A 20,621-nucleotide genomic window follows, 5' to 3' on the forward strand; every position below is an offset into this window, starting at 1 on the left:
GACGCGAGTGTTACCCTTCAGAAGGTGACTTGGGTGCAGATCTCTGGTGTGGAGCAGGGATGGCTGGAGGGGACCAGGCCTGGAACAGGGGGAAGGAACGAGGGGTGTCCAAGGACAGAGCTTAGCTCGCCAGTCACAAGGCTGCAGCGCGACAAGCGTTTGGGGAAAGGTAGGAACTGGTCCCCGCCACCTGCTGGTCAGCAGTCCTTCCCACAGTCAGGCAGCGGCGGCCCTGGCCTGGTCCCAAAATATGTGAGCGCCGCCTCCTACTCCCGCCCCCTTCCCCCCCGCGGCGCCCGCGGAGTGGGGGGCTGCGGGGGCTGCGCGGACGGCGCCGGGAGCCGGGCGAGCGGCCCAGCGCGGGAGGGGGGAGGGAGGCGGGGCGGAGCTTCGGCGCCTCCGGGAGCCTTATTCCCAGCCGCGCTCCCGGGAGCCTTTAGTCGACTGAGGGACCTGCGGGCGGACGGGGGCTCGCCTGACCGAGACACCAGGGGCTTGGGCGGGCGGACGGACAGAGCGAGCAGACAGACGCCCAGCGGCCGCCAGCTCCACGCAGGTCCCTGCTAGGCTTGCACCCAGAGGCCGCCGGCACACCGAAACCGGCCGAATCTCCTGCGCTCCGCCCGCCCCGGCTCCCGTGCCAGCGCCCCGTGGCCGCCGCCTCCGAAGTGATTGCTGCCTCGCCGCCTCCGCCGGGTCTAGGACCATGAAGCTGCTGCCGTCGGTGGTGCTGAAGCTCTTTCTGGCTGCAGGTGAGAGAGCTGCCGACGTCCCCGGAGGTCGGGGAGGGGCGGGGGTTGGGGGACACTGTGCTGGGGGGCACCGGGGAAGGTCGCTGCAGCGACCCCAGGGCGGGCCACTTGGTGGGGCCCGTGCTCCCTGGCAGGCGGGCGCCAGCATTGGTGCGTGGCGACCGGGGGTCTGGAGAGGGTGTCTGATGCGGCCTCGCCCCTCGCCCGCAGTGCTCTCGGCGTTGGTGACTGGCGAGAGCCTGGAGCGGCTTCGGAGAGGGCTGGCAGCTGGAACCGGCAACCTGGACTCTCCCACCGAATCTACAGACCAGCTACTGGCCCCGGAAGGCGGCCGGGGCAGAGAAGTCCTGAACTTAGAAGAGACAGACCTGGATCTTTTAAGAGGTGGGTGCGAGGGCTGCCCATCCTCGAGCCCGCGCTGGGCAATTGAAGAATACGTAGATCGAGGCTTCCCGTTGTTTGGGCGTGCTTATGGGTTGGGGGTATTCATGGAGGACTTCAAGGAAAAGCTGCTGAGCCTGACCAGCTTACTCGGGGATCTTGAAATGTGGGTCCCACTGTCTTTCTTGCTGTTGAGTCTCATATGTCGAGTTGCTGCCGTTCTGGGTAATTTAGAACTTAGGGAGAAGGTAAGGTGTCTGGGGTCTTGCTCTGGGCTAAGCTGGAGTAAGGAACAAGGAGGAATGGTTGGGATGCTTTCCGTAGAGTTTCTACATAAAAATGGGTGCAAGTCTTTTTTTAATTTTTTTTTAAAGATTTTATTTATTTATTTGACAGACAGAGATCACAAGTAGGCAGAGAGGCAGGCAGAGAGAGAGGAGAAAGCAGGCTCCCCACTGAGCAGAGATCCCTATGTGGGGCTCGATCCCAGGACACTGGGATCATGACCTGAGCCCAAGGCAGAGGCTTTAACCCACTGAGCCACCCAGGCGCCCCAAAATGGGTGCAAGTCTTAATTCCTCCATCAAATGACTATCATGTATAAAATGACAGATGTGGAGAGCTTAGGGACATAGTAGAGGTGTGCAGTGTTCTCCACCTGTCTCCAGGTTAGAGAAACAGAGGGCAATGAAGAACTCTTGGTCCCCCAGGTGAGGAGGGTGAGGCCAGCACCTCCTTGGGAGCCTATGAGCAGTGGGCACAGTGTCCCTAGGGAGATATAATGAAATGCAGGGTATCTACACATCCTACCCAAAGCCTTCGGAGCACCCTGAGACCCTGAGAGAAGGGATGAAGGACCATGTGGGATCCTCTGAGCCTCGGCGTCCCATCTCCAGGCTCCTACTCTCCCAGTTTAGAGAAAGACACTTCCTCCGTTCCTTCCTCTCCATCTAATTCTTTCTCTTTCCACTTCTCTCTCCCTGTCCCTTTATCTCTCACTCTCTAAATCTCTCTAGGTTCTGGGGCTCTGAGCAGAGATCTCAGACCTACCGTGTGTTTGTTTGGTCCTTGTCTGACCAAAAATATTCTAGGGGGACAGAAAAAGAGGGAGACAGAGACAGATGGAGAGATTTGAGCTGTAGGTCTTCCCAGACTCATCAGAAATGACCCTCGTGTGCAGGTGCTGACGTCATGACCACAGCAGGACCATAGCAGATGTGCCTGTGGTTGAGCCCAGAGCCTCCAGCATTGCCCACTTGCCTGCCTCCAGCCACCTGCAGTGATTCTTAAGGGTGGAGCAGGGACTGAGCCCTGGAGCTCCAGAATGACTAATTTGGTTGGAAAGATACCCACCTGTTCCAGCCCTGCCTTACCCAGAGCTTCCCTTAGGTGCTATCTCTGCTTCGTATGAATCAAAGGTCTGCTCCCAAGCTGAGCCTGAGCTGCCACCTCTCGTCCTCTCCCCATAGCCTCCTTGGGTCACCCCTGGCCGGAACAACCTGGATTCTCCAAGCCCTCTCCTCTTAGGCTGGGCAGAGCTGGGCTGTGACTCACCCTCCACCCACATGGCTGCTCCTCATACCTCTGCAGAACCTGACTCACTGCTCTCTGTCCCTGGCAGGAGCGTCGCTGTCACCCTGTCACTCTCTTCCTCTCTGGTTGGCTTGCCCCTCCTGCCCAGTTTTACCACAGCTCTGGTCTTTCTGAGCATCTGCCTCACCGTCTGAGCTCTGAAGGGACTAGGGTTTACACCAGAGGGAACGGGACTGGGGCACTACTGGCACCTGCCTTTTTTCCCTTCTCTTGGCTTTGCTTGGCAAAAGCTCTTTTTTTCAGGTCTGGGGATCCTATCATCTAAAATTAATAACTATTACCAATTATTAAGTACCTACTGTGTTCTAGGCAATCACTGTACTCTTGTGGGTTGCTTAATCCTATAGCAATCCTCTAAGATTGAACTTGTGCTAGCCACTACTCACCAAGAACCTCAAGGTTCAGAGAGATTAAGCCACTTGCCCAAAATCACACGGCTGAAGTTGGAGCACAGGTGTGCCAACTTCAGAGCCCATTTATTATCTCATTTCTGGTTCAACATCCGGGGTGCTCTAGACTTGTCCAGGGGAAGGGACAGGGGTGTGTGAGCAGTTTGGTTATATTGGGAAAGAGCGCTGGATATGGAATCCAGAGACCACATTTCTGATCTCAACCCTACATGACCTTTACCAAATCACTGTCTTTTGGGACCTCAAGTTTTTCATCTGAAAATGGGAAACCATGATATTCTTTCAAGTTACTTCCCACTCGAGGACCCTGGGTCTCCAGTCTTATGTATGATGTTCGTGCTTACACCAGACACGTGGCTACAGTTATGGGCAGCAGGCACATTTTTTCTTCTGGGAGCAGGGGAGAGAGGACTGGCGTCAGACCCCTGATGGGCTGATGGGCGTAGCCCACCATCTGTCCCGGCTGGATGTCTATGTGAGGCTGTTATTCCCCCCCGCTTTGAAGTGTGGAAAGAATGGGGGGTGTCATCATTGTTCCAGTTCCTTCTGGAGTTCCTTACTTTCCATCTTTTGCACCCATGTACACACTATACTCATCCATCCTAGAGAGCTATAAACAGGACATTTAGGAGTAAATTTAATAGACCTTTGAGAGAAGTAGTGAGCTACAAAGGACACAGAGCCAGGTAAATATTCTTGATGTCGAAAAGCAGGGATAGCCTGCTTGCAGTCCCTAAGCCTGGCTCTGGCCTGGGCTTATGGTAACCTGGTGCTGATGGATGCCTCAGAGGGGGCTGTCTGGACATGGACACTGTTGTTATTTTAGGAGCACCACCCCCCACCCCCCGCCAAAAAAACCCTCCAAGTACCTTCTCCAGAAGCAATTTTTATTTCTGACACTGTCTTCCTGCAAGTGGGTCACTGAGTGCAACATCAGGAAATGAGGTTGATTTAAGGCCAAAATAGCACCAAGTGGGCGTGGGGGAGTCAATGGGGATGGACAGTGGGGTGGGGGAGAGCTTGCTGGAACTGCCCAGTCAGTGGCAGTTACTTACAGAAGCTAGCATTGTTCGAATGAAGTTCTTAAACTGAGCCTGAGAAATGCCTTCCCTGGGACCCCTGTAGCCTCTGTTTCCTCTACTGCTTTCTGGTGGTTCTGCCTAATCTTCCCTTAGCCCCCTGGGAGGCACTGAGCAAGGGGGCCTTCCCCAGTCCTCTGACTTCAGGTGGGATAGAGCGTGCGTATTTCTTTCAGACAGGGTGCTGTTCTGGGTCTTTCCCCTAGGAAGAGTCGAAGACTTAACAGAGTGCTTTTCTCCTGCAGCTGCTTTCTCCTCGAAGCCACAGGCTCTGGCCACACCCAGCAAGGAGGAGCGTGGGAAAAAAAAGAAGAAAGGCAAGGGGTTAGGGAGGAAGAGAGACCCTTGTCTTCGGAAATACAAGGACTTCTGCATCCATGGCGAATGCAAATATGTGAAGGAGCTCCGGGCTCCATCCTGCATGTGAGTGTCCCTTCCCTGGCTGACTGTGCTCAGCACACTTTTTGTCAGTCACGTGGCTGTTCCTCGTTGTCACTGTTCCTTGAATTCATAATTTTACCCAGTTTCTTCTCAATCTTCAGGCGGAAGTTGGGAGGAGGGGAAATATTTTTAGTCAGCGGAAGGGGCTCTCCCCCGCATGGGATGTAATTTCCTGTGGTGTAGGTTTGTGACGCTCTTTCATCCTTGGGGACATTTCCTGCTTGTTCGGGCAAGGGTGTGGCTAGGAGAGCTGATACCTGAAGGCAGGTCCTTCAGTCCTACCTCAGGCCCTAGTTCAGATGGGAGAAGCCAGTGGAACACACGCTGAGTAGGCTTCCCCGGGCGGAGGGGAGCTCCTGCAGCCTCCTTTCCCAAGCCCTGAGGTGCATTTGGACTCACGCCGTGCAGATGTGTGTGTGCTCGGATATATGTGCACTCATATGAGAGCACGTGTGGGTTGATTCGAAGGCATGCCTGGACTATACAGAAAGCAGTCATAATGGGAACAGGGAGAAGCCCCTTCGTTTCTTCTTCCTCATCCCCGCAAGGGCCAGGATGTCGGGGGACATAGTGGGTATTGGCCTTTTGGCCATGGGATTGGGAGAACACGTCCTCTGTGCAAAATTAACAGGAAATGGAACCCAACCCAGTAGGCATCAGCCCCTGGTCAGGCAGCACCACCCTTTCCCTGGGCGGAGGGGCCCTGGGTTCCTCAGCTACTCTGCTAAGGCCAAGCCCAGCAAATGGCTGCCTTGGCACCCCTTTGGGGATGACAGCACTGCCATGCTCTCAGGCATAGTGTTGCTGCTGTGCCTGGGGCCAACACCCACATTCGACTACAAATGTCCACTCTCTTCCTCTGTAGAGAGACAGGCTCAGAGACCTGGGCTCTGGACAGGGCCGGGAGGCTATTAGCTGTGTACCACCTCTCAACCTGTCAAGAAGGTTGGCTGCCTGGCATCTCTTCTACTGGGATTAGTACCAATCCCTTGTCTTTTTAAAGCTCCCTCCTTGTCCTATCTGATCTCAGATAGCAAAGCTGCTCTGTATTTAGCAATTGGCAGACAGACCTGTCACTTTCTACCATGTCCATGATCACTTGTGGGTCCTCCCCTATAACATCCTTGTCAGGATCTTGGTATTAGAGGGAGTTGCTTTGGAGTAACATAGACAGTCCCCGTAGTAGTATTCTTCCCAAGGTCTTGGGATAGGGTAGGAAATGTTTGTCTTCAATTTGTGAAATGCCATCATTAGCACAGGTTGGAGGCTGTAACTCTGAGGGTAGTCAAGGTGGATTGAGGCCAGGATTCTGTCTGGTCCAAACTGACCCAGGGCTTTGGTGGATGGACTTGGACTGCTTGGCTGAGAACCTTTTAAGGCTGCTATCCTGGACCGCTGGGCTTGACCCACCAGCTAAAGCCACTAGATAAGGTTGCCCAGGGTCAAGGTGGTCCTAATGGTGAGAATGCCTTCTCTCCTTTACCCCATAACTTCCCAATTAACTTTTATTATGAGCTGAGCCCAGCAGGTACATGTTCAGTACCTACCTGGTACCAGCTATTCTAGGGAATGGGGAATTACAGTCATGTCCTAGGATTCTCGAAAGCCCTAGACAGGGAGTTGGCAGGACTTGCTATTTCTAGTTGAAAGGTGAGGAAACTAGAGCCAGGAAGTAGGAAGTGATTTGCCTGAGATCAACAGCTAAATAAATGGATGGAAACAGGACAAGGATTCAGGTGCCTGACTTCTAGTCCAGCATACCTTTCATGCCCCCAGGCTGTACTGGGTGTTGTTGGCTTGTGTTCCTCTTCCCTATCTGTCCTTACAGAGTTTGAATAGGATTTCATAGAGGACACCTGTTATGTTCGAGGTCTCTTAAGGCTTTTACCAGCCTAAGAGCAGAGCAATCTGATTGAAGACTTTGTCTCTGCTTCCTAGGCAGATTTTCTAGGGGCTGGATTGTGTCTAAGCTTTGGCTACCTCCTGCCTCTGGCCTTTGGCACTCGGGACAGAGTGCAGCAAGAAGACACAGAGCTCCTGGTGTGGGGAAGTGTGCTAGCCGGGCGCCTACATTTGGGGCCCTTTGTTGCTCCTTCCTCCCTCTAGACCCTGGAACCGCCAGCCAGGGTGTGCCCGCGCTGCCCTGAGAAGCTTGAGGCTAGCTGGCTTCCTAAACCAGTCCTCCACAGCCACCATTTACAGGAAAACCCTTTTATGTCACCAGCCAAAAGTTGCCCTCAGAGAGCCGTTTCCTGGGGCTCCTGACTGGCTGCTGACCCAGAAACCGGCTGCAAAGTTTCCTGTGGCCAGAGGAAACCTAGAGGCAGTCAGGCTGAGGAGAACTCAGCTGGAAGAGAGACAGGCCCGGGGCCTTCCCTTGGCCTCCCTGGCCAGATGCTGAGAAGGAATGGTGAGTCCCCTTCTCTTTCCATCAGACTTCAGGGCCCTGTTCCTCAGGACAGTATCTTCTGGAGTCCTATTTTATAATAACTCACACATATGTGGGACTTGGCCTTTTGTTAAGGGCTATTAAGTGTAACATCTCATTTGATCTTCACAATACTCTGGTGAAATAGGTCTTTATTAATAATGTGTTTTACACGAGTCAACCAAAGCTTGAAAAAGTAAAAGTAACTTGCTCAAGATCACCTGGCTAGAAATAGCAGCAAGGCATGAAGTAGGGGCAGAGAAACCCTGCTTGGAAGAGTCTCTGGACCCTAGAGGGTTCTTATTCCCATTGTAATACAAGTTCTGAAATAGGTCGCAAACATCTGTAGGGGGGACACGTTCCAGTTTGGTGGGTTGCTGGCTCTGAGCAAGACACATGATCTTGTCCCCACCCGGGATGCTTAGAACGTACTCACCCCCCCTCCTTCCCTGGGGAAGTCAGGAGTCATTTGCAAAGGGAGGGGGAGGTGGGTAATATTAGGATGTTTACATTATTATCCTTTTGACTCAGGGTGGGGGTGGAGGGATTATGTAACGGAATTGCGGGACTCTGAGACCAAGCTTTATTTCTATCATCTGAGTAACTACCTGTGGGGTTTGAGTGATGGCTGGAAGTGAAAAACAGCCTCAGTTTCAACTTCCCTTCTCCCCCACCCCTAACCCAGGAAGGCATAGTCTCTGAAAGAGTCATCTAGATTGCTGGGTTGAGTCTTGGCTCTACCTCTCACTCGCTGTGTAACCTTGGGCAAATTAGCTAAGAGTTTAAACCTCAGTCTCTCCATCTTTAAAATGGGGAGACTAACTCCTACTTCACAGAGATGTTTTTAAGATTAAATGAAATGATTCTTGTAAACCAATTAGCACAGAGTACTTGGCTCACAGTAAGCCTTTAATGCTTGCTATCTATTATTCAAGTTAATAATAATAGATCAAAGACCAGGGTCAGACAGCCCCAGGAACCTCTCACTTCATCAGATGTTTCCTTGGGGTAATCTGCACTGTTCAGAGTGGAAAGAATCATGAATTTGGAATCTGCTAGGACTGGTTTCTAGTCTTAGTCTTGTTGCTTCTTAGTTGTGCTACTTTTGGTAAATCACACCTTCTGATACTTAATCTTAATCTTTCAATCTGTAAAATGGGGCTGTACCTGCCTACCCGATGTTATGAATCTCAGTTGAGCTAGCAGATAGGGATAGGGCCTTATGAATTGTAAATTGTTATGCATAAGTGATTTTCCAGGGGGACTCCTGAGAGCTTCCTCCGTATCCTGTCAGGATGGGGGTGGTTATTTTGCCCATCTTGGCCAAGGGAACAGATTCATGAAGAGTCAAGGCATGGAGCCATCTGCCCTGCTGTGTGTCTGTGGGACTGACCCCCATTTGTCCTGCAGGGGGATGGTTCCCCAAAGTACCCAAGAGGGGCTGAGGCAGGGAGAGTTGCTTGGCACTCGTCAGGGGTGGCCTGGCCCCCCTGCTGCTGCCAGGTCCGGAAAGGTCCGCTTCCGGGGTGCCTCTTCCAAGAAGGGATTCCTTGCTCTGAGGTATCACACACACGACCTGCTTCCCAGTGGAGGCACAGCTCAGAATAGAGGGCCACCCGGTTCTCGGTGCTTCCATCAGCAAGCCAGTGGCCTGGAGGCTCCAGGCAGATGGTGCCAGTGTGGTTGTGGGTGGGATCGGGGAGCACACTGAGCTCAGAGTCAGACAAATCAAGACCACACTTCTGCTCCGCTGAGTGACCATGGGGAGGATAGCTCTGCCCTTCTATAACATGGGGGGCCGCCACCGACATCAAAGGGCCTCTTGGGCACTCGGATGCAGGAAGGGACATGAATGTTTTATTCAACAGAAAGTGCTTCCAAGTCTTCCTCAGAGCTTCGAGGAAATGCTTTATGTTGCAAGAGGCATTTGCTATCCGATTGATTTCTTGGTGTGAAAAGCCAGAGGGTTGTTTTCCATGACATTTTCCGTGCTCTGGCAAGATAGCTGGGCAATAAGAAGCTACCTTGGTTTTGTTTGCTTTGTCCTATGATGGAGGAGGCCAGATAGCCCAAGGTTCAGAGGCCAAAAGTTGATGTGAAGCTCTCGAAGTGGACCCTGCACCCAGAGGGAGCTGGGAGTTAAATGAAGGGAACTTGAGAAAAATGACTCCTGGCAAAGGAACAGGACCTATTAATAGGATGGGCCGTGGCTGAGAGGAACTGAGGGCTGGAAGCCGTGGTGGAGAAGGCTGGGTTTATTTCTGGGTCAGAGTTAAGGGGCCTACTAGAGGGAGTGATACTCAGTCCCCTCAGCTCAACCTGCCAGCTCACAGACCTAAGTCTTCTGAGGGGCTCCCAATACACATGTAGTAAATAAACACACAGAATATATGTAACTTGGACCTTCAAGTCCTCCCTCACTTTTTCCCTGCCTGGAGCAGGAATCTTGATCCAGAGAACCAGAGGGAATGGAGAGGGGGAGTGAAGGATGGCGAGGAAAGCTACAGAACCTTCAGAGGGGTTTTCGCCTTTTCCTAGACTCCTACTAGGATAGAGGAAGGATGGGGATCAAGGTCAGGGACTGATAGGGTGTGAGGCTGTGAGAGCTGGCAATGGCCTCAGGCAGGAGGCCTATTGCCTGTAGAGAGAGGCCAAACCACTAAGCTCATCTCCACTTTGTTCTGTCTTGAATCAGCTGCCACCCCGGTTACCACGGAGAGAGGTGCCATGGGCTGAGCCTCCCAGTGGAAAATCGCTTATATACTTATGACCACACAACCATCCTGGCTGTGGTGGCCGTGGTGCTGTCGTCCGTCTGTCTGCTTGTCATCGTGGGGCTTCTCATGTTTAGGTGAGTATTGGGGCCCCCTGCAGGCTGTTTCTGCAAATCACTCCCATTCCTCTTCCCTCTGGGTCTTCTGTCTGTGATCATCGCATGAGCCCTCCAACCTCCAAAATTCCAGGCTAGGACTCTGACTGACATTCCTGAGTACAGGTTCTCTAGGAACCTAGCTTCTCTGGCCTGCCGTGAGTCCAGGGTCCAGAGCCCAGGGCAAAGATTGCCAGGTCGTTGTAGGTCCTGCTTTTCAAAGCAGGCCTAGTGACCCACCCATGGCTCTACCTCTTCACAACAGTTCTTTCCCTTTGCTCTGTGTTTTGATGACATTAGTGTGTGCTTTGATAGACACAGCATGGCTGGTGATATAGCCTTTCAATTCTGAGGCATCTCAACCTCAGGCCATACTTCCAGTCCAGGTTATGTTCTAGACTGGGGGAGACCTACCAAACACACTGCCCATTTCCAAGCTGTGTAATTCATCTGTTGTAAGACCTGGACCAAGTTACCTGTCTTTCTGAGGTCTATAATCTCACAGTGACTGAATCTGTCTACCTACCTCATAAGGATAGTATGAGGATCATGTAAATGAGGTCAAAGTTCTCAGCAAATTATAGCCTGCTGTTAGAGACAGGCATTCCTTGGGGCACTCAGGCCTTTGACCAGAGGTCTGTTGGGCTGCCAGACCATCTTTTTTTATTTTTATTTTTTAAGATTTTATTTTTATTTTTATTTATTTGACAGAGGAGAGCGATCACAAGTAGGCAGAGAGGCAGGCAGGGGGGAAGGGGAAGCAGGCTCCCCACCGAGCAGAGAGCCCAATGTGGGACTCGATCCCAGGACACTGAGATCATGACCTGAGCCAAAGGCAGAGGCTTAACCCACTGAGCCACCCAGGCGCCCCCTGCTAGACCATCTAGGCTTTTCCAAGTAATGGAGGGAACTACCATGGCAGTGTCCTTTAGAAGAATCTTCTCTGGGACCTGTACCCTGTCATATCAGGCAGAGCTTGCTCACAAAACTTGTCTCCTCCAGGTACCATAGGAGAGGAGGTTATGATGTGGAAAGTGAAGAGAAAGTGAAGTTGGGCATGACTACTTCCCACTGAGAGAGACCTGTGCTCAAGGTAATAGGCCATTGTTTTCCCCATGGCACCATCACCATCTTCCCTTCAAGACATTCTGAATTCTTCTCTTGACTTAGGGGTTGGAGGGCAGGCTACTATGGAGTCAGAGTCCCATTGCAGAATGGTTTTCAAAAAGGTTTCCAGTGGGTCATCTCCACTTGGGGTGACAATTGCTAGAGAAATACCTGAGAGAGATGCCTGAGACCACAGCTTCTCCCATCCTTGTCCCTTCTTCTGCCCATTCCCAGATGAGCTCCCTACTTTGTAAGACTGGATCTGAGAGACTCTTAAGACCTCTTAAGACTGGATCCAGCTTTACGTGACTTCCTTTTGTGCTTTAGGAATCTGCGGGACGACTGCTACCTCTGAGAAGGCACAGCTGATTGTAGACTCTGCAGAGGGAAAGTACGTCACAGCTAGTCAGGAAGACTCCTTCGTTCCCGGTTGCTGTCTAGATTGGGCCTCCCATAATTGCTTTGCCAAAATACCAGAGCCTTCAAGTGCCAAATGGATTATGTCAAAATGGGATCTTGGTCTGAAGAAAGCAAAAGCGAGAGGCCTTCGTGCCCTTCTGATTCCCCTCCTCCAAACTTCACATATCCCCATAAATTCGTTTAAACAATTACCTTCTGGATTCAGATGCTGGTTAAATTCCATATGCTCCAGGATCATTGACTGATAAAAAAGAAGAAGGAGAGGATGAAAGAAAACTTTGTGGATGGGAAGAAAGCTACGAAGATTGAAAAGCCATGAACTCATGCAGCCACCAAGGGATCGGCCATTTGGAGCCTCTGGCGCAGGATTTGATGAGCTAACTGTGAAATACAACAAGCCCGAGAACTCTGAATTTTGGGACTTCTACCCAGACGGAAAAGTAACAACTATTTTTTGTTCGTTTGTTTGTAAAATGCCTCTTAAATTATATATTTATTTTATTCTATGTATGTTAATTTATTTAGTTTTTAACAATCTAACAATAATATTTCAAGTGCCTAGTCTGTTACTTTGGCGATTTCCTGGCCCTTGACCTTGTGTACCCCACCACTTGGCTCAGCGTCACACCCCTCTGCCACAACTCCAAGGTGGGTCCGTGACCCATCTGGGATAATCTGCTCTCTGTCCACATTTCCAAAGATCTTCCACAATTGCAGTACCATAGCGGGAGGTCAGTAGAGTCAAGATAAAGGAGTTAACCTTGTCAGATCCTCTCTATGAGTTGGACTGCGGTCTTGCCTAGGCGATATTGTCTACTGTTTGTGTTTTGAAAGCCCAAGGTGCTGATGTCCAAGCATACCAACAGATATTGGTGTTTGCCTGTGTCCTGTCCCTGCCAAATCTCGTAAGAGGTTGGACTTCCATGCCTGCAGCTCTCCTGACTCCTCAACCCCAACAGCCCCAGGCCGACAGAGTGGGAACTCCCTCTCCCCTGTGTCGAGACATTTCTCTTACGCCTGCCATTCTTCTGGTGCTACTCCATGTGGGGGTCAGTGCAGCAGAGGATAGTCTAGAGAAGATTTTAGCAACAAAAAAGGCTGAGGAGGAGCAGGAAACATTGGAGCCGACTGTTCTTGTTGACTGATGACCTACCAATTACTACAGAGTTTGGAGGTGAGGAGGGCTTTTGTGTAAACCCACCCACCTCACTGAAAACTAAAAAGGTATGCTGTCATGGTCCCTTCTGGAAGTTTCTGGTGCCATTTCTGAACTGTTACAACCTGTATTTCCAAACCTGGTTCATATTTATATTTTGCAATTCAAATAAAGATAACCCTTACTCCATAGACTTCTGTCTGCTTGTTTTATCTGGGAACTGGTTTAACAGAGGTAGTTCCTAAGCCTTGAGTGGATATTGGGCTCTATGCCAGAACTTTTTACGTATGCTCTTGCGGTGTGATGAAGATACTATCATTGTCCCATTTTTCCAGAAGAGAAAGCTGATGCTCAGAAAGGTTATATAACTTTCCTGAAGATACACAGCTGGTAAGTGACAGAGCTGGGGTGGACAGTCTGACTGCAATTATTTGTCTTAGGATTTATATTACCTCCTCTGAGACAACTGAAAAGAAACCTTTCACATAGGAATTTTGGCCAGCTGTAATCAGGAAAGACGTCCACCCATTTGGTCAATAGACTCTGGACTCAGGGCCTGGTCCTGTGCTCTCTATGCAATGAAGCATTGTCCCTGGTGGAAACAAGGCCCTTTGACTTCCCTCTCATGTTCCACAACCAATCTGTCTACAGACCTTATCACACCTACATTTAGAATATATACTGAATGCAGCTACAGCTGATCACTGCTCCTACCATCACCCTGGTCACGCTCACAGTCATCTCTGGCTGGATCTGCTGTCTTCCACCTTGTTCCTGTGCAGCCCATTTCTAACAGAACAGCCAGAGCCATCACATAAAACGTAACCCAGCTCTTGTCTGCCTTGCAGCCTTTTCCTGACCAACCTATTAGACAATAGCACATTCCTCGCCCACCCCATTCTTCTTACTCTCCTTCCATTGCTTTCTTTCCCACCATAGCCCTTATCATCACTAACATATTCTTCTTTGTTGACTGTCTGTCTCCTCCTGCTAGAATGCTAGCTTCATGAAGGTAAGGGCATGTACATTACTCCAATCCCAGATTGTGGGGATTTGATGTTTGTCACTTGGATGAATGAACATAAGAAATGACTAGAATCTGGTCAGAGGCCAGCAAGTGGACATGTATGTGATCCAGTGCTGCCGTGGGAGTGTGGTTGGGTTTAAAGAAGGGCCTCTGTTGGGTGCCTGGGTGGCTCACTTGGTTAAGCAACTGCCTTCAGCTCAGGTTATGATTAAACTGCAACAAAAAGATTTTCGAAACTTGGATCAGAAATTCTTTTGCTATCTACATTATATAAAGCTCTGTAAAGTACCAGTATATTACTTTGGTAATCAGAGAAAATAGGACAGATGTCACTTCGAACTGTTCACAGGGCTTCCCTCTCCTGCTCCTGTCTTACACCAGGCTCAGCTTTTCAAACACGCTTTGTTTCTCCAACTAATGTTTCCTGCGGCCTCTGGGTTTCCTGCCTTTCAGGGGCTCTCTCCTGCCACTGCTGCTGCTGGGAGCATCTCTCCCCATCCCCCACCCCTACACCAGGCATCTCCTTGGCTGATATGGTGGCTCTGGGAGCCTCTGAACTTGCAGCCACTTGTCAAGACTGGCTAGCAGTAATCTGGCCCTCCCATGCCCTGAGAAGCCCTTACGTCTTCTCCAATGGGCTTTCCCTTTCGCCACCTTTGCCATACTTTCTTTTATAATGTTCATCATAATCATTATTAGGCTAATAATCAAATAAATATTGGACAGTCATGGAGCGATCCCTAAGCCTGTCTCCTGGGCCACACACTCCACAGGCATCACCTTGGTTGAGTTCAACTATCCAAGCCTTCACTCTAACCACTAAGTTACCTTCCAAATGAGTTCTCTGGCCCAGATTTGTGTTCTCTTCTTCCCGTATTCATCTAGAAATAACACTAAGGTGAGGAGCTCATATGAAAGGGATCTTAGAGCCTAAGAGTTTCCTCCCCTGCCCCCTGTTTACAAATTCATGGGAGAAGATGTGAGATGTCTAATCAGGGGAAGGGGAAGGAACAGGAAAGCAGACGGACTCGGTCTTGGGTCTGGGTCTGGGTCCAGGCGCCGCTGTTTATTAGGGGGTGCTCTCATGCCTGATACCTGACCTCTTTGAACCTGTCTCCCAGCTCTTATAAGAGATACTAAATATATCCACCTCGACGAGTTGCAAAAATGATATCTGTGAAGAAAGTGCCTAGCTCAGGGCACATGCTAGACACTCAGTAAATGCTGATGATCTTTAGCAATCTGTCCAAGGAAATAATTGGAGGCACACTGGTCATTGAAACCCAGCCTCCTGAATCCTAGTCCACATTTTTTTCCCCTAGACACAAACAATGCTTCTCAATCAGTGTTTTACATTTTAATGTCAACTGTGGTTTCAAAGGAGCTTTAAAGGGTCTTAACAAATATTTGTGGGTTTAAGAAGCCCGGGAACAGCAACTCTGTCCAAATATATCACTTCAACTTGGCTGGCCTGAAATTCTTCCCTTTGTCAACAATGCCTGAAATTCAAGCTTCCTGTTAGAGAATGCTAATACTTCTGGGAATAGCTGAGCATCGAGAGGCTGGGATTCTTTGTTGGTGTAATTCATTTTAGCTTCATTCATTCAGCAAATATTTGTGGAAGCCTCCCAATCACCTTCCAGATGAAATCCATGCTCTGAAGGAGAGGGCATTTTTGATAGAGCGAGGGTGGGGGAAGAAAAGAAAGAGAAGTACTTTGGAGCAAGGGCTTTCATTCATTCATCCACAAAACCGAGTGAGGACTTAAAATGTGCCACATACTATTCTTGTCACTGGAGAACAGTGGCGAGACCGACATATGGGCCAACAATAGATGTATAAAGAAAGAAATAGGATAACTTCAGAAATAAGTAATATAAACACACACACACGCACACAAAGAGTGATATGCTGAAGAGTTATTGGGGGAAGAATTAATTTATATAGGTAGCTCAAGGGAGGTCCCTCTGCAGAGGTAACATTTGAACCGAGACAAGATGAGATCAGGCATACGAAGACCCTGAGACAAAAATAAGTGTTGTTTGTATGAAGGAAAGAAAAAGATCCCTTGAGCGACACAGCATAGTCATTGAAGGTTGAAGAGGGAGGCAAGGACCAGATCATGTAGGGCCTTGTAGACCATGGTGAACAATTTGGAAGCCAGTGGTGTGTTTCGAGTAGGACACTGATAGGATTTGATTCCTGTTCTGCAAATATGACTCTGCTATGCACAGAAAGGGGTTTTAGGAGGCAAAAGTGGAAGAAGCAAGACCAGTTAGGAGGCCTTGGCAGGCATCCAGGGAAGACATGCTGGAGGCCAGGAATACAGTGGTAGGAGAGGTGGTGAGCAATGGTCAGATTCAGGCTATGTTTGGAGGGAATCACTCTTTAGACACGCTGATGGGTGGAATGTGGGAATTATGGAAATCAAAGAAGACTTCTTGGATTTTAACCTGAGAAACTGGGTAAACGGGGGCGCCTGGGTGGCTCAGTGGGTTAAGCCGCTGCCTTCGGCTCAGGTCATGATCTCAGGGTCCTGGGATCGAGTCCCGCATCGGGCTCTCTGCTCAGCAGGGAGCCTGCTTCCTCCTCTCTCTCTCTGCCCGCCTCTCTGCCTACTTGTGATCTCTGTCTGTCAAATAAATAAATAAAATCTTTAAAAAAGAAAAAGAAAAAGAAACTGGGTAAACGATGGTTCTAGCCACCCAGATGGGAAGGAATGGGGGAGGAGTTCATGGGGACCAGAGAAGTAAACGTTCTTCTGTGGACATACTAAGTCCATATGGGGTAAAGGAGGGCACTAAAGAAAGGGCAATGAGAGGAAGGGGATGCAAGGAGGGGGAAAAAAGAAGAGACAAAACTGTAAATAAGGACCTAAAGACAGAAACAAATGAGAACACCTGACATTTATATGATGTTTCAAGCTCTAAAGCATACTCCTATTTTAGAAACTTACCTTCATAGTGCCCCAGATCATACTCAGTTCCATGATCAAGGGCCCTGAGGCTCAGAGGGGTAGAGAGTGTGGCACAGGACTTCACTCAGCTAAATCAGTTTTGTCTCTGACCCCCCCCCCCCAGGAGGGCCCAGACTCCTCACTGACCATGAACTTCTACCTTGGACACCATTCTCCAAAAAACAGAAGAGAGGAGAAGGCTCCATATTTTCCTCCTTGCTGTGGTAAGGTGCCCAGACCAGGCCAGGCCTCCAGGCAACAGAGCAATAGGGAATAAGCAGGTCATGGAGCTTCATGGAGACCAACCCTGGAGAAAGGAAAAAAGGCTAACCTCATCCAAGAGCAGGAAGAGGAAGTTAGAATTGCCCTGTCGGTGATTGGTTTCCGGAGCGTAAGGCCACCACCAAATTAATATAATTTGGAGGTTGCTGTGGTTTGGATTTTCTTTTTGAACTTTTAAAATTGCACATTTTTTTTTTTTTTTTTTTGCTTGATCGCCCCTTGATTGATGGAGAAGAGATCAGGGACCTCTTAGCTCACTGCCACCCACACAGCTGTGAAGGAAGTCAGCTGCCCTCATGCTCTTCAGAGAACCTCCCGCCCTCCCTCCCTCCCTCCATTCTTCCCTCCTGGCATTTTGGCCATTACTAACCAACAGGGCATCTAAGGAAAAGGGCTCCTTTCAGGGCCGGATTGCTGTAGTTAATGGATCATAGCCTGTGTGGGAGGCTTCCCCAAAGACATATGATGTGGGTGTAGGAACCAGACAGACGGGAGGAATTAAGTCACCCTTTTCCCCAACCCTTATTTTCTTGCCTAACCTAGAAGTCACTGGATTGGTTTCCTTTTAATGAGGGACTAGTTTTGTTTCTGCTGACCCTAGCTTTCAGAAGGCCAGCTTCAGTGGGACCATCTCAGAAAGAAGAAGCTACCAGTTGGTTCTCTTTTATGCTCCTAGTGTCTGGGCTAAGGCTGGCATATAAACCATGACCTCAAGCCAAGGCTCTCTAGGAAGGCCTGACTTCTATTTCTTCAGTGATACTGAGCAGGTGGATTGGCCCTGAGAAGCCCTATTCTTGGGAAGGATGGCCTGACCAGGTTCACTGGGGAGGAAGTACTTCTGTCCAGTGGCTGGAACTCTGGACCCTGAGACTCCAGGCCAGAGAAGTCTGACCCCAAGTTCAACCTTGTAGGTACAAACATCCTCTTCTAGGTGTGAGTTTGGGCAACTTCTGGAGAAAGTCTGCCACCCACACTCAGTTCTGGTGTGTTAGTCACTCCTCCTCTGCACTTCCACACTGGGCCTTGGACAATGCAAGGAAAATCAGTCCTCTTCCCAAAGCAGCTTCGGAGTTCCTCTCCCACAGCTTTCATCACCCCATGTGTTGTCACTGTGTGCTCACCTGTTTCACCCACTGTGAGCTCCTGGAGCCACAGAGCGTGTCCTTATGCAGCTCTGTGTGCCTGTACCCAGGACATCTGCGGCTCTCACTAAATGTTTGAGGCATGCGTGAGTGAATGGACAGTGGAATGAATGAACGAATGCATGAAGAAATGAGGGAGTGAAGGTAGAATAGAGGTTACAAGTTTGGACTCTGGGGATACAAAACACAAGAGGCTCTTTTTTTTTTTTTTTTTTTTAAGATTTTGTTTATTTATTTGCCACAGAGAGAGAGCACACACAGGGGGAGAAGCAGACTCCCTGCTGAGCAGGGAGCCCAAAAAGAGTTTTGATCCCAGGACTTGGGGATCATGACCTGAGCCAAAGGCACACGTTTAACTGACTGAGCCACCCAGGTGCCCCAAGACTCGTAATCACAGGAAACAAACTGAGGTTTGCTGGAGGGGTGGTGGGTGGGAGATGGGGTAACCGGGTGATGGGCATTAAGGAGGGCACGTGATATGATGAGCACTGGGTGTTACAAGCAAATGAGGAATCACCAAATTCTCCATCTGAAACTGATAATCCACTATATGCTAATTAATTGAATTTAAATAACAAATTTCTACAAAAGTTTAGACTCTGGGTCAGACAAAACTGAGTTCAAATCCTAGCCACACCATTTTCTTTTCTTCAAATTATTTATTTATTTATTTGACAGAGAGAAAGATCACAAGTAGGCAGAGAGGCAGGCAGAGAGCAAGGGGGAAGAAGGCTCCCCACTGGGCAGAGAGCCGGATGTGAGGCTGGATCCCAGGAACTTGAGATCAAGACCGAGCTGAGGGCAGAAGGTTAACCCACTGAGCCACCTAGGTGCCCCTAACCACACCATTTTCTGATCATATAATTATCTTGAAGAAATTATTTAACCTTGCAAAGCTTCACTTTTCTGAGGGTTTTTGTGAGTATTATAAAGCATTTGTCACAGTGCCTGGTGTAGAGTAAGTACTCAGTCCATGATAGATATTAACAACCTCTGACTTCTAGCCCTCTGCTAGTTTTTATGCTCGTGGGTCTTGTGGGCACCTCTTTTTCCAGATTTTTGGCCCATCCAGGTCCTTGCCAGACTTGTGGCTCAGCCTGCAGGATTGTCCCCGTGGGTTCAGATTGGAGGCAGGCTGGGTAAGCAGTACAGCCTTGGGCTTTGCGGAGAATGGGAAACTGTGACAGGGACCTGTCTAAAGCGGGCAAACAGGTCAGCTGCCACCCCCATTTTGGAGCTTCTTTGCTGGCGGGTGTCAGGAAAACAGGAACAGTGCTGCGTTTAAGGTACCCTGATGACAGCCACATCAAATATGTGACCTTTTCAAGGAAGCCTAGTTTCCATGGTGAGTGGGGCCTCACGTTCTTTCTCAAGCCACACTCTGTGGAGCTTGGTCTGCTCTGGAATGTGGTGGCAGTGGCCCCAACAGCTGGGTGGGGACATCTGCCGAGGGGCTGCCCCTCCAGTATGTCCAGGGTGGGTGAGGGGCTGAGATAGCCCCTGGGCTATCTGATGCCCACACCAGCTCTCCAACCTCCGCTGCTCCCCCCACTCCATACGCACACACTTAATGGCTCATGGCCAATTGGCTGCCAAGCTGGGCAGAAAGAAGGGGACTCTTTCTGTGATCCCCCATGTTCAGCCAAGGCCTTGACCTCTTCCACCTCATTTTGGCAGCTGGAGACAGCAAAGAGAGCTGGCCTCCCTGGCCTTGGCAGAGCGTGTGTTCGGGCTCAGCCTCAGCAGCTGCCAGAATGGGAGCTGAATGTCCAGTGCTTCTGCCAAAGCTTGCTAACTTCTTTCTTCTTTCTCAGAGCTATGCAAACGGAGGAAGCCGCTGAGGAATGCGGCAGCAACCTCCCCACTCCCGCCTCCCTCCTCCCTTGGCCTGTGCTCCCCCAACCCCCCAGGCTGGAGTCACATCAGAAAAATGCATTGGAAGAAAGAAATCCCCCAATGTGTCATGACGTTACATTTCTGCCTGGTGCTCAGAAAGGAGAAAAGTAGGAGGGGGAGGTAGAAGTAGTGTGGTCATAGCCAGAGCCCTGTGACTACCTCACCTCGCTGCCTCCCTGGGGCAGATCACCTGCTCCCCTGGGGCTCTGTTTCCTCATTAATAAGGAGGGCTAATCACTCTGACTCAGACTGCAGAGAAACTCTGAGAATTAACTGTTTGCTATCATCAAAGAGCACTGATATTCCTAAGAGGCTGTTGAGAGGGTCTGTGCTGCAAGTTCCAGTTGGCAACAATTGAACAAGTTCACTGCTCTCTCACATGCGTTCATTCTCACATGCGTTCATCTAACAGATATACCGTGATTCCTACTTTGTTCTAGAAGTTAAACACACAAGAGTGAGCAGAACCCAGGCCCCGCCCTCCAGGGGCTTGCACTCCAGCGGGGAAGGTAGACAATTAAACAGATCATAATAATCAGGTGTCAAGACAGTTATGATGGACAGTAAGAGGTGCCAGGTGAGTAAGCCTGCTCTGGTGGTCAAGGGGGCCACTTCCTTGAGGAAGAAAAATTCAAGAGAAGGCAGGAAGACCAACTAGGGTCTAAAAGAAGAGGGGAGGTTA

General features: G+C 49.9%; 1 protein-coding gene across 1 annotated transcript; it reads left to right on the plus strand.

The window, feature by feature from the left end:
• Positions 1-347: 347 nt before the first annotated feature.
• On the plus strand, positions 348-12,827 carry HBEGF (heparin binding EGF like growth factor). Its single transcript, XM_004744814.3, has 6 exons — positions 348-752; positions 963-1,136; positions 4,461-4,638; positions 9,780-9,935; positions 10,956-11,046; positions 11,388-12,827. The coding sequence occupies exons 1-5, from the start codon at positions 707-709 to the stop codon at positions 11,026-11,028; spliced, it is 627 nt and encodes a 208-aa protein (XP_004744871.1). The 5' UTR covers positions 348-706; the 3' UTR covers positions 11,029-11,046; positions 11,388-12,827.
• Positions 12,828-20,621: the final 7,794 nt, after the last annotated feature.

Source organism: Mustela putorius, unplaced genomic scaffold (genome assembly GCF_011764305.1).
Source record: "Mustela putorius furo isolate JIRA1106 unplaced genomic scaffold, ASM1176430v1.1 tig00000145_pilon_pilon_pilon, whole genome shotgun sequence".
Taxonomy (NCBI): domain Eukaryota; kingdom Metazoa; phylum Chordata; class Mammalia; order Carnivora; family Mustelidae; genus Mustela; species Mustela putorius.